Raw genomic sequence first — 14122 nt, forward strand, 5'->3', positions numbered from 1 at the left:
GCCACTTCCGGCTTTTTTCTTTTTGCTTATGTGGTGCTGAGGAATCAAACCCAGGGCCTCATGAATGCAAGGCAAGCGCTCTACCACTGAGACACCTTTCCAGCCCCCTAAGTAGCTAGTTTCATCGACATGAGCCACCAACACCCAGTAGATTCTATATTCTTTTCTATTATATACACAGCTGCTTTATGGAAGTTTATAAGTACTGCAAATACATTGTAAGATTTGGATAATTCAACATGACTTTTTATTGGAAAATGATTTTCCTAAATACTGCTCACTCTGGTCATGATAATCTCTTCATCTCAATTATGTATCTTTCCTTAAAGTCTGTATCAGAGGTTAAAATAGAGCAAGGAAACTTACTGAAATTGTTTTGGGAAGGGAAAGTGATAGAGGGAGTGAGATTGATTAAAATACATTGTAAATGTGTTGGAATATAACAATAAAACTTTTTAATGTAATTTTTTTAAAAACCTCCCCCTAAAAAGAAAAATAAAAGAAAAAATGTGTATCAAGACTCAGGCTATACGTTTTGTTAAAGAAGTCAGTGTGTTATATAAAATTATTTCAATCATCTTTGTATTACAATAGGGCTTCTGGTTGGGACCCTTGATTCAGTCTTAGACTCTACTGCTAAAGTAGCTCCATTTCGCATCCTACACCAGACGCCAGATTCTCAACTTTACTGGTCAATTGCATGTGGTGAGTATGATTTTGAAAATAGTTAAAATACAATAAACATAATAAAGTGAATATTTAAATTTATTTATATTCCTTAATTGTTTTAAGATTTAGAAGTGAGTTAAATGTGTAACTCTACCTTGCCTGTTTAAGAACAATTACAGATTAATTAATTAATTAATAATTCCATTGGTCTAAGAGACCTGAAGCATGTGGTCCAGCAATACTGATTCGGGGCAGATTTTTGTCTTGTTACTGCTACATGACTCTAACTGCTGGAAAGATATGATTCTTCCCATGAAATATGACTTGAAGATAAGAATTTTCCCCCAAATAATTTCGAATAACTAAATGAGGAGAATGTGAACTTAACTGTGAGTCCAAAATTTAAAGGTTGTTCCTAAAGAGGATAAGCCTGAAGCTGTTTACCAGCGTGTAATCCTAGCTATTCAGGAAGCTGGGATCTAGGGGATAACAGTTTGAAGGCAGAGGAATTGCTGAGACTCTTATCTCCAAAATAACTATGAAAAAGCAAAGCTGGTGGCATGGCTCAACTGGTAGAGTACCAGCTGAGCACACAAACCAAGAGCATGAGGCCCTCAGTTTAAGCCCCAGGACTGTAAAAACAATTTTTTTAATTTAACTTTTTAAAATTCACATGCCGACTTTCTCACAAAAGCATTTTATCCTTCAACTATGAAATAATGTCTTATATTATTCATTTATATTAATGTGCTTCAGATGTCGCCACACATATATTATGGGTAGGAAAAGAATTAGAATAATTATTCCTAGTAAAGTAAGTCAAAGTATTTTTTAAGCCCACACATATTTCATATGTGTGAACATATAGCATAGTATTAATTTTTAGGATCTGGCTTTTTGTTCTTTCCCCTAAATTTCTTTTAGTTTTGCTGGGGAGTCTTTTCTCCTGGATTTTTAAAATAAAATGCCATTTAAACTAAGTGAAAGTGAAATTTGAAAATTCTGTAACCTCAATTCTAAATCTGGTTAGTCAAAATTACTTAGAAGAAACCTGTCCTTTCTGCTTTAAAAATGTAAAGAATTATTATATAAATTATTCTTCTAACTGAAACTTACTTTAAAAAAATACAATTACCTGAAAATGTACTTCTTTATTAAGCCAAATGGATAAAAATAATGGTCTAAGAATTTCTTCATAATTTTTATTCATGCTACATTAAGGAAAGCTCTTTTACTCTTAGTGTGCTGACTTTAGTAATATGAACAAAATTCTAGGTGAATAGTAGGAGGTAGGCAATTTTTTCATTGTTACTTCTTTTCAATAATGTTTATATAATCTACAATTCTGAGAAGATCTTAAAAGCATATGGGGGGCTGAGTATGATAGCACATCTCTATGATTCAGAAGGCAGAGACAAGAGGATCATGAGTTTAAGGTCAGTCCAGGGAAAATTAGGGAGACCTTATCTCAAAAGGGCTAGGGCATAGCTTGCCTGACAAGCAATAGGCGCTGGGTTCAATCCTTCTGTACTGCCAAAAATAATACATTGCCTGGTGTAGAAGATATTGTCAGCCAATGAAATATTCTTTAATCCAAAGCAATCTAGAAATAATATTTAATCTGACTCTCAAAAGTTGATTGGCCACAATGGAAATCCACTTATACATAACATGCATAGGATTGTTACTTGCATGCCATCTTTCCCACATAGATTTTAGACTAGATGTTAGTTGAAGAACCAGAATTTGAATATGTTTACATATAATTCAGTACTGCACATGTTCTCATGAAAGACAGTGGTTGCTCTCTAGACACCAGACTGTTACTTTGCTTTCAGAAGTTTTTCTTTTTTTACAAGCTGAAACACTTTTCTCCCCTCTTATTATCTTACTCTTTCTATACTGACATCTACTGATCATGTCCACATATACTTATGCTTAATGCTTTTATTACTTTATGATGAATATGCTTAATGCTTTTATTACTTTATGATCATCATTTCTGAAAGGGAGGGAGTATTTTTCAAAACTAAGCCTGTAAATTCAAGAGCAGATTTGTTGTGGAATTTTCCTTGAGACTTTCCTTCTCATGTTGTTAATTAGGAGCCAGCAAAGAAGAAATAACCAAGCATTGGGAATGGTTGGAACAAAATATCATGACAACTTTATCTGTATTTGATTCAAATGAAGATATTACTAATTTTGTGCAAGGCAAGATAAGAGTAAGTGGCATGGATGTACTTTGTAAATGGACTTGTAATATCTTTTGCCTTCTTAGGTAAGGATCAGAGGTTGCATGAAAGGTTGGTTAAAAAAACTGGCATGTTTCAGAATTGGTAGAAACACATATATGAATACCAGAAGTAGTTCTTAAAAAAATTCTAAAGTCAGTTATTTGTCTCTTTTTCCCTTGTAAATGTTGTAGTGGTATTTTCATCTCATTATCTCTTGAGTTTTGGGTTTGAATAAAATTTTTGTTGATTCAAAAGAAGATAGTTAACATTTATATTTCTGGTAGATCCTTCTAAAGCATTAGAAAGAAATGTAACATAAAACTGAAGAACATTTTCTCACTTTCATCCTAAGTGTGTATGTACTACACATATACATATGTACACATATACATATAAAACATACCTGTAGAGATATATGCCATTGTGTTTTATTGACTATTTAAAATTAAATATATATAATGTGTTCTTATTGGTAAGTGATGATAAATTTTCAAAAAATATTTTTTCTCCTCTAGGGATTAATTGCTGAGGAGGGAAAACAAAGTTTCGCAAAAGAAGATGATCCTGAGAAATTTCGAGAAGCCCTTTTGAAATTTGAAAAATCTTTTGGTTTACCAGAGCAGGAGAAATTAGTAACCTATTATTCATGCAGCTATTGGAAAGGACGGGTTCCTTGTCAGGGTTGGATTTATCTTAGTACCAACTTTCTGAGTTTCTATTCTTTTTTGCTGGGATCAGAAAGTAAGTTTTTTTTTCTTATCATGGCTTTGAATTTGTTGACTAACCTTTCAACTCTATAGTGGTATTCATTGTATATAAAATAATGGGATTGATATTAAAGGTAATTAAACTACAACTACAAAAGTTCGTTTCATCTATAAAAATAAAAAAGGTTATTTAACATAGGAAAACATTAGAAATTGTGTAAAAAAAGGCTCTCATATTGTGGGAAGTGAATTAATATTAAATGATAGTAATCTGTCTTGTTCCCTTTTTACAAACTACCTATGTGCAGCCAGATGTGATATATTACAGCTACTTGGGATGTGTGACACATCCCAGTTGCTTTGGTTTAAAGAGCATTTCATTGGCTGTCACACGTGTGTCACACATGTATTCCAGCTACTTGGGAGGCAGAGGTAGGAGAATCTTCAAGTACAAGACTAGCCCTGGCAAAGTTAGTGAGAAACTATCTAAAAACAAAATACAAATAGAAGGCTAAGGGCATAGCCCAAGAGGTGGAGTTCTTGCCTAGCATGCCCAAGGCCCTGGGTTTAGTCTCAGTGTTACACAAAAATAAAATAATTTTTCAGTCCATATTTTAATTATTGCTTGAAATATAGAGTATATATTAGTAGTCATTGTACCTAATTACACACATAATATTTTGCAGCCACAGAGGAATAAAACATCACTGCTTGTAGCATATGCACATATCTTTTCAGTCAGTGATTATTCAATGTAATTAGATAGTTATATAAGCAGATAGACTTAAACATCAAGTTAGAGTCGGGAAAGGGGGAGGGACGGGGAGGGTTGTTATTTAGTTTTTGTTGTGTCGGTACTGGGCCTTGAATTTATCACTCAGGGCTGACACTTTGCCACTTGAACCACAGCTCCACTTCTGGCTTTTTAGTAATTAATTGGAAAGAAGAATTCCACATGCTTTTTTTGATTGGGCTGGCTTCAAACTAGAATCCTCATATCTCAGCTTCTTGAGGATTACAGGTGTGAGTCACTAGTGCCTGGCCTAGAGTCACTAGTTTTAATTCTTTAAGTGTATATCTGTTCTGAGTTTAGTGTATATTGATAGTAATGCTTCTCATTTTTAACTAATCTCAAACTCTAAGTTATTTTAGCTATTTAAAACATAAGTAGTTGTTATTTTAAGATATCTGATTTATTAACAGAAATGAATATTGAGAATTGAATCATGCTTACTTACAACTCTTTTTTGCAGTAAAACTTGTTATCTCCTGGGATGCAATCTCAAAACTTGAGAAGACTTCAAATGTCCTCCTGACAGAGAGTATTCATGTGTGTTCCCAAGGAGAGAGTTACTACTTTTCAATGTTTTTGCACATTAATGAAACATACCTTCTTATGGAACAACTGGCAAACTATGCTATAAGGCGACTTTTCGATAAGGAAACATTTGAAAATGATCCAGTCCTTGATGATCCACTACAAATAACCAAAAGGTATTCAAAACTCAGTATTTCTTAAACTGTTGTTTACTGTAAGGACAAAATCATTGATTAGCACAAAATGTTAACTGCTTTTTGTTAAAGGATAGTTTTTCTTTATTCATAGCTCTTGAGTCTATTGATAGCATTTCAAAAATTGTTTACTATCCATGAGGTTTAATACTAAGAAATAATAGAAGTTAAGTTTGAAAATTATGATTTGAACATAAAATTGAACTATTATGTAAATAGTATTTTTGGAGTACTTTTAGAAATAATGAGGTGTGTTTCTGTGTATGTGTACTTTTAACTCTAGATTTCTCAGTGAGTACTCTAATTGCAAGTCTGGAGTTATATTTATTTTAAAAAGATAATTTAGAGAACCTTGCAAGTGTGAAGCCCTGAGTTCAAATTGCCAATACTACCAAAAATATAGTTAATTATAGATAGCATGATTTTTAAGTCATACTTCATTCTGAAGTATGACTATGGAGAAATCCTTAAACTAGTCATAATCTCATAGACCCTTGGTTTTCTTATGTGTCATTTCTACCTCAGGGCAATTATAAGGAATGAGTGAAACAGAGGAAAGTTTGTAAAATGTAAAACCCTGGTAAGTTCTAACAGTAGAAGTGACTATGGGAGACTATGGCAGGAAGATCCCAAAGTTGATTCCATTCCTAGTCTCACAGGCTCACTCTGTCTCAAAAATAAAAAAGGAAGTATCAGTTACAACTGCTACTGTATGTACTTTCTTGAAACTGACCAAGAGCTCTTTAGGCTTGCCCAACACTGAATTGAGTGAAAGGAACTTGCCAAAGGACAGAAGGAGAAAAGATTCAGAAATAGGTAGCAGTGTACACACATTTTAAAATGTCTTCTTTTGTCTGTGTGTGCCAGTCGTGGACTTGAATTTAGGGCCTGAGTACTGTCCCTGAGCTTCTTTTGATTAAGGGTAGTACTGTACTTCTTGAGCCAGAGCACCATTTCTGACTTTTATGGGGGTTAGTTATTAAAGATAAGAGTCTCACAGACTTTCCTGCCTGGGCTGGCTTCCAACCGCAATCCTCAGTTCTCCACCTCTTGTATACAGCCTCTTGTATACAATGAAGGTATTTGCTGTATGGGGAAATCTAAAAGGCAGCTATGCCAGAGTCCTATGAATAGACCAGAACAAGTTTTTGTGTGCCTACTACGTAGCTCTACCAAGTTGGGCACTTGTTTCTCTTGTTTATTACTAAACCATTCTAAAATCCAGAGATTTAAGATTCTTTTGTGAGCCTGACTTCCCTTTTTCTATTAAGTTATGAAGAGCAAATTGACAGTCTTCCAAATCATTTTTTCTAATAATAAGAATATAATTACTGCTTCTGTGTATTGTTTTTACAAATATGTATTACTTCTAAAAGTTAAACAGTATAGAAGTATTTATAGCAGTAATTTAGTGTATCTTCATCTAAGTTTTTTAATATATGAATTATATATTTGACAAAGTTCTGAGTGGAGCTTGGTGCTAGTGACTGATACCTACAATCCTAGCTATTTAGGCTAAGGTCTGGAGGATGGCAGTTTAAAGCCAGCCTGGACTTCAGTTCACTGGTGAAATGTTAGACTGGTGGCATGACTCAAGTAGTAGAGCCACCAGGTTGAGCAAGAATGTAAAGGCCTGTGTCCAAATTTTAGTACTGATCAAAAAAAACATTTAATGAAACCAAATTTAACATTATTTTCTTCATTTTAAATATTAGTGGAATAACCCACCCAACTGCAACTTAAGTGAGGTTAAAAACGTAATTTTCTTGTCATATTTATTAGAGTTAGTTTAAAAGTCAAGATAAAGTATCACATATTCAAATACTGCCAGCTAGGAGGATGAATTTAGTCTTAACTTAGTTGGATTTGAGTTAGAGCTTTGTTGCTTAGCACAGTGTTTAAAGCCCATAAAAATTGTGCTGTTAATATATTTCTGTATTTATGTGTTAATTAACAAGCTTCCTTGTTAACTTCTGATTAACTTCTATCCTGTGCCTAGTATTTTGAAAATGATATTGTTTTATTGTGCTTCTACTTTGGAGGTTTTTAAATATTAATTTAGATTTTTATCTAAATTAATTTTAATGTTCTAAAGACTGCCCTTCCTCCTTAAATTTTAATGGCATACGTCTTCATTATTTTTACTTTGAACTGGATAACTATAAATTTTCTCACAACCAGATGTAAATTATTGTGTTTGAAGATTGGTTTTGGCCATAGTCACATATAATAGTAGTCTTCAAGTAAATCATCCCTTTATAATTCTCAGTCTTGTATATTTTAATCTAATAGTAAAATGAAATTAGAAAAGTAACAAACTGAGTGTATTTGGAGTGTGTTTTTTTTCCATTTGAAAATTCATTGAAGAACATAGCATTTCATGTCTAATCTGCTTACATTTAGATTATTCAGTATAGTCATGTGTATACTTTAGAATTCATCAGCTGAGCCCATTCCTCCCCTTTTTTTCTTTCCTACAGAGGCTTGGAAAATCGAGCTCACAGTGAGCAATTCAATGCCCTCTTTAGGCTGCCCAAAGAAGAGACTTTGAAAGAGATACATGAATGTTTCTTATGGGTTCCGTTCACCCACCTCAATACTCAAGGGAAAATGTGCATTTCACAAAACTATATCTGCTTTACTAGCCAGGATGGCAATCTTTGTAGTGTAATCATTCCATTACGAGAGGTAATATAAATTTGGTTGCATATCCTTTTTAGTTTTTAAAATCATTTAATTCTGTAAATTAATAAAAGCTTAATATGCAGTATCTTCCAGATAAAAGGACTGGCTTTTTAAAATACTGATATTTCCTTTTAGTAGACCTTTGTGGTCCTTACTAAAAGTAAAAAACAGAAAAAGGAAAAGCTTTTCAAACCAGATAAAGGTTTAGAATGAAGTAAAATGAGCTACCTCATTCAGATATTTAGCACATGAATACAAAAATGTAAATGATCACATTTTATATTCTTGGTCAAAAAGAAAGGAATTGATAGCTTTTATGTAAATGAGACATAAATTATCAGTACTCAACACTGAATATTTTGCATTTGTATTGGCAGTTTTAAAGGGCACATGTTAAATCTTATCCTTGAAGAGTGAAATCATTTTAACTATAGTTAACTGGTGTCATAAGTACAACTAGTACCCAAATCTATTTCTTTATAATTCATGTGACAGATCAAAACCTTCAGCCACAAAAGAGGTCAAACATATTGCACTCAAAATGTCAGCAATAAGAGAAAATGTGCTTCACTTATATCTTTTTACTCCCCCCAGGTATTAGCTATAGATAAGACAGATGAGTCCACCAAATCTGTCATCATTAGTATCAAAGGAAAAAGAGCATTTCGCTTCAATGAAGTTAAAGAATATGAGCACCTGGTGACAAAACTCAGGCTCAAGTGTGGAACTTCTTCAACTCGACGTAATATCAATACTGAGGTAATTATATTGCAATCAACCACTTCTTGAAAACTTTGTACTTAGTATGATTTCAAAAGGAATTCATATGTATATTTTCCTTTTCATAACTATTTTTTGAAGATTACACTTTTTAAAAAATGTAGGGCGCTGGTTGCTCATGTCTATGATCCTCCCTACTCAGGAGATTAAGATTCACAGGATCATGGTTTGAGGCCAGCCTAGGCAGAAAAGTACATTAGACTCATCTCCAAAATAACACCAAAAAGCAGGGTTAGAGATATAATTTAAGGGATAGAGTATCAGCTGAACAAATGAGATGTCCTGAGTTCAAACCCCAGTACCACCATAAAAAGGCTAACCCTGAAGATATACATTGTCTAGGTTCCATCATACAGCAGAAGTAAGAATTAAGGACTTTATTATCCTTTTTAGGAACTTACATTTTAAGAATTACAATTTGATTTTTCTACTGTTGGTGTTTATATATTATACATTCCTTGAACATTCACATAACTTGGCTTTTAACCACTTCAGTTGTGCTTGAGAATTCAACAAGACCTTACTGCAGAAAAGTAGCAATTGTAAACTAAACTGAATATCATTTACTTAATATCTAGCTAAGTCAGTCTTACATTATCTGGCAAATAATGGCATACCGATTTACTAGCAAAATATTGAAGGAGACTATTCCTGGCAAAGAATGGTTAAGAACTCAATTCTCATTTTTAGTATATTGTTCATGAAACTCGAGGCAGACTGAATTCAAATATTTTTTTTCAGTGTCCAGGAGGTCATATTTTAATAGATTGATAAAGCTTTTAAATGAGAACTGTGTATATGGAAGATTCCAAGAAAAGCCAATATTGGCTTTGCTGGTTGTGTTATTTTATTTGAATTGTACAGAGTACATTATCATTCCTTACAGAGACTAAAAATAATCGAATTTGGTTTTACTGGAGCAGTGATAAGACTAGCTCTCTCTTTGATGAACCCCAGTGAAGACAGATAATTTAAAACTTTCTATTGGCCACCAAGAGATTTTCTTGCTCCAGCTTCATCTTTTCTTCTTCTTTCTGTTATATAGCTAAAATAACCCTTAAGTTTGATGTGAACACAAGTAAAATCCAGTGAGGATTTCTAAACTTAAAAAAAGTAGTGAGGGGCTGGGAAGGTAGCTCAGTGGTAGAGCGTTTGCCTTGCATGCATGAGGCCCTGGGTTCAATTCCTCAGCACCACATAAGCAAAAAGAAAAAAGCCGGAAGTGGCGCTGTGGCTCAAGTGGTAGAGTGCTAGCCTTGAGCTGAAGAGCTGAGGGACAGTGCCCAGACCCAGAGTTCTGGCCCCACAACCGGACCACCTCCCCCCCAAAAAAAGTAGTGAGTTCCTTATTCTACATAGTGCAGGGCTGGGAGCATGACTCAGGTGGTAGAGCACCTGCTTAGCAAGCTCAAGTACCACAAAAAAGGCTATCCATCATGCAGACCGGAATATTAGCTTAATCTTGCATTACTGAGTTTTGTTACTAAAATCAAGGGTAGTGAGTTTTCTATGTTTATAGTGTAAATTACAAATAGTTTGGCTATGGGGGAATAGATTGATTTCTAACTTAGGAAAACAAATCCTTTTTTTTAGAAAATTATACTTTATTTTAAATTATGAACTGTAAGTAGAAAAGTATTGATAATAATTTTTATATTTAAGAAGATTTTCTGTGTATTTTTCTCTTCATTATGGGTTTTATGGGTCAACTCTGGTTCTCAGTCACTGTGTATTATGCTGAATTGGTGAGACATTCTAATTGAAATCTGTTAATTTATAGAATGGGCACACATGAGGAGATATTAATCTTTGCCCCATTTTCCTTCACTGTTTAAGCTATATGCTACTTCTAAACTTTATGCCAGGTATCAAAAAACAAAAGAATATTTGCTTAAAAAAAGAATGTTTGCTATAGGCAGCCTATGTTGCTTTCTCCACATGATTAGATTTGACACAAGCACTGTTTTTTCCAGTCATAATTGTAAGCACCCATATAAATGGCTTCACAGAATTGATGTGGTCAAGAGGTCAGAATTCGTGTTCCAAAACATAAAGTTTTGTTCCTTGAATAATCTATTTTATTATGCTCTCTAAACAATTCAGAATCTAAATTGCTTTAAGCCACTGACTTTGAAAATCAATGTTAATGTGATTTTATGAATACTTAAGAGGTAATCAAGATGAAGACTAAAGTACTTGTACTCATAAACTTGTGCTTAGGGTTTTGTTGCTTAAGAGGTTATATTTTCGCGCGCGCGCGCGCGCGCGCGCGTGTGTGTGTGTGTGTGTGTGTGTGTACACAACAGTCCTAGGGCTTCAACTCAGGGCCTAAGTACTATCCCTGAGTTACTTTTGTTCAAGACTAGTGCTCTACTACTTGAGCAACAGCTCCATGTCAGCTTTTTTAGTAGTTTAGTGGACGTAAGAGTCTCACAGACTTTCCTGTCTTGGGTGGCTTTGAACAACAATCCTCAGATCTCAGCCTCCTGAGTATCTAGGATTACAGGAGTGATTTTCTCACCTTTTCATATTTTTTCTGTAGTTTTGATAGGTTACCAGTAAATAAACTAGTCCTCAGTCATAAAGTTTAAACTAAAACAATATACCTTGAATGGTACCCATACTACAACAACCATGATATAAGTAAGGGTATAGCAATCCAGGATGGCCCAGGCACAAAACACAAAACTCTTATCAGAAAAGTAACCAAAGCTAAAAGGGGTGGGGTATGGCTCAAGTGATAGTGTGCCTGCCTAGCAAGCACGAGGCCCTGAGTGTAATTCCCACTACCATCAAAATAAACCCCACAATTAAATACAACTTCATAATCACTTAGGAAAGCTATTATTTAAAAGATGGATAGTTAACAACTATTGAGAAAGATGTGAAGAAAATGAAGCCCTTCTATGTTGCTATTGGGAATGTAAAATGTTATAGAAGCATTGAAGGACAGAAAGTCCTGGTAGGCACTATGACATAAATAAACCTTGAAAACATGCTTAGAAGGAAGTCATATGCAAAGTACCATATGTAAAATGGTTCCAATTAGATGAAACGGAATAAGCATATTTATAGTAATAGATTGCTGGCTATCTAGAACCTTGAAGAGAGAGAGGAAGGTGATAGTAAATGACTACAAAGAATATAGAATTTCTTTTGGGGGTGATAACAGTGTACAAAACATGGATTGTGATGATAATTGCACAACTTCGAGTATATTAAAAAACATTTGGCTTTATGTTATAAATACATGAATATTATTAAAGCAGTTTGTGTCTTTAAAGGGCTTAAAAAGCTGCTGGGCACTGGTGACTTACAACTATAATCCTTAGTACTCAGGAATTTGAAAGGTCCTGACATAGGATCCACATGTATACAGACCTGTGCAGAAACTTCAGTAGACCAAGGAAAGAAACAGGGAAGAAGGAGGACCCAGATACTCAACTCTAGCTGATTTTGAAAGAGGATATTAAAGTTACACCTAATGGCGCTGTGGCTCAAGTGGTAGAATGCTATCCTTGAACTGAAGAACTGAGGGACAGCGCCCAGGCCCAGAGTTCAAGCCCCACAACTGACAAAAAAAATCTAAAGTTAAGCCTAATTTCTAAACTGCCTCGTTTGACTTAGAACTTCACACAAAGATTCCCTTGGAAAAGAGATTTAAGACTTAAATGTTTAACTCATTTAAGGAAATCTGACCCATAATTGGAGGATTACTAAATTATACTGACTCAAAAGGTCAGTATAACCTTGGAAAGAGGCTTAAAAATAACAAGCCAGGTGCAGGTGGCTCACGACTGTAATCCTAGCTACTCAGGAGGCTGTGATCTGAGGGTCACCATTCAAAGCCAGCCGGGACAGAAAAGTCCGTGAGACTCATCTCCAATTAACTACCAGAAAACTAGAAGTGGCACTATGGCTCAAGTGGTAGAGTGCTCACCTTGAGCTGAAGAACTCAGGACAGTGCCCAGTCCCAGTGTTCAAGCCCCATGACCCAAACAAACTTAGGTAGTGAGTACATTTATTGTTGAACTTGTTACCCCTGCCCTCATTTTTCCTTATGTATGTAACTGTAACTTCCTCTACATCACCTTGACAATAAAATTAAATTTTAAAAAATGAATAAAAACTGAAAAAGAAATCACCCACCTGAGTGGGTGGCCTCATGCCTGTAATCCTAACTACTCAGGAGTCAGATCTGAGGATCACCGGTTGAAGCCAACCCAGGCAGAAAAGTCCACAAGACTCTTACCTCCAATTATTAAAAAGCCAGAAATGGAGTCCTGGTTCAAGTGGTAAAGCACTACCCGTGAGCATAAAAGCTAAGAGAACATGTCCAGGCCCTAAATCCAAGCCCCAGTACTAGCACCAAAAATAAATAAAATAATTTTTTGGGGGGGTCCAGTCGTGGGGCCTGAACTCTGGGCCTGGGCGCTGTCCCTCAACTCTTCAGCTCAAGGCTAGCGCTCTACCACTTGAGCCACAGCGCCACTTCCGGCTTTTTTTTCTTTTTGCTTATGTGGTGCTGAGGAATCGAACCCGGGGCCTCTGGCATGTAAGGCAAGTGCTCTACCACTGAGCCACCTTCCCAGCCCAATAAAATAATTTTTAAAGCAACCAATAGAAAAATATCCCTGAGTCTGACCACTTGTTGGAGCTCATAAATGGAATATAAAGCAGCCATTATACATTCATTCAAAGAATACAGATGATTATGTTTTAAGTACAAAGGTACTAGACCCTGTTGCTTCACAGACCTATAAACCCTAGAATAGGGTTTTCTATAAATGTCAGAGGGCATAGATTTTAAGTTTTCCAGACGATACAGTCTTTAATCAACTTTGCCATTTTACTGCCAAAGCAGCTACTGACAAAATAACTGAAAGGCATAGCTATGTTTTAATACAATTTTATTTACAAAGCAAGATCCTTGGTTGCCACCCTCCATCCTAGAGGCTTTTTCATTGAGCCGAGCTGTGAATCACATCAAATGATCATACCTTAGAAGTGGAGCTTTTCCAGAAACTTCCAACTGTTCTATGGGGACAAAGTTTTAAATGAAACACCAAAAGATCTGCTGACTTTCATAGTATGAGTTTTCATGGCTGCCTTACTTTTGAGTTTAGATGAATAGGCATAGCCTAAAGGTAAAATCCACTGGCACTGTGGTTCTTTTAGAGGTTGGTTAGTTTTTCTTTCTTTCAGTGTTTCATGAATGCTAGGCAAGCACATTGTAATACTGAGCTACATTTTCAACCCTTAATAGGTTTTGGGTGTTTTTTTTTTTGCTTTTGACTAGGTGTTATTATTCAATCCATTTTGTGCCTGTGGTTAATTCTGAAATGATGTGTGTACCAGTATTTTGTTGTTTTTGGGGGGGAGAGTGTAGACTCACAAGGTTTCAGAGTTTGCTGTTCCAGAGTTTAGTCTCTTGATATCTCCCAGGACATTGCCTTATGACTAAAATGTATATAGATTATGATTTTTAAATGACAGGTAACACATGAGCAATATTATATTCTTACACAAACTTTT

The 14122-nt window shown here is 35.0% G+C and overlaps 1 protein-coding gene across 1 annotated transcript in view; it reads left to right on the plus strand.

The window, feature by feature from the left end:
* Nucleotides 1-14122, plus strand: part of Tbc1d8b (TBC1 domain family, member 8B (with GRAM domain)) — a 50853-nt gene that overhangs the window by 10604 nt on the left and 26127 nt on the right. The window contains exons 2-7 of the mRNA XM_013025837.1: nt 595-705; nt 2773-2891; nt 3419-3644; nt 4864-5104; nt 7603-7810; nt 8402-8566. Coding sequence (XP_012881291.1) covers nt 595-705; nt 2773-2891; nt 3419-3644; nt 4864-5104; nt 7603-7810; nt 8402-8566 — 1070 coding nt within the window. The remainder of the gene's footprint in view (nt 1-594; nt 706-2772; nt 2892-3418; nt 3645-4863; nt 5105-7602; nt 7811-8401; nt 8567-14122) is intronic.

The sequence above is a fragment of the Dipodomys ordii genome, unplaced genomic scaffold (genome assembly GCF_000151885.1).
Source record: "Dipodomys ordii isolate 6190 unplaced genomic scaffold, Dord_2.0 Scaffold88, whole genome shotgun sequence".
Classification (NCBI taxonomy): domain Eukaryota; kingdom Metazoa; phylum Chordata; class Mammalia; order Rodentia; family Heteromyidae; genus Dipodomys; species Dipodomys ordii.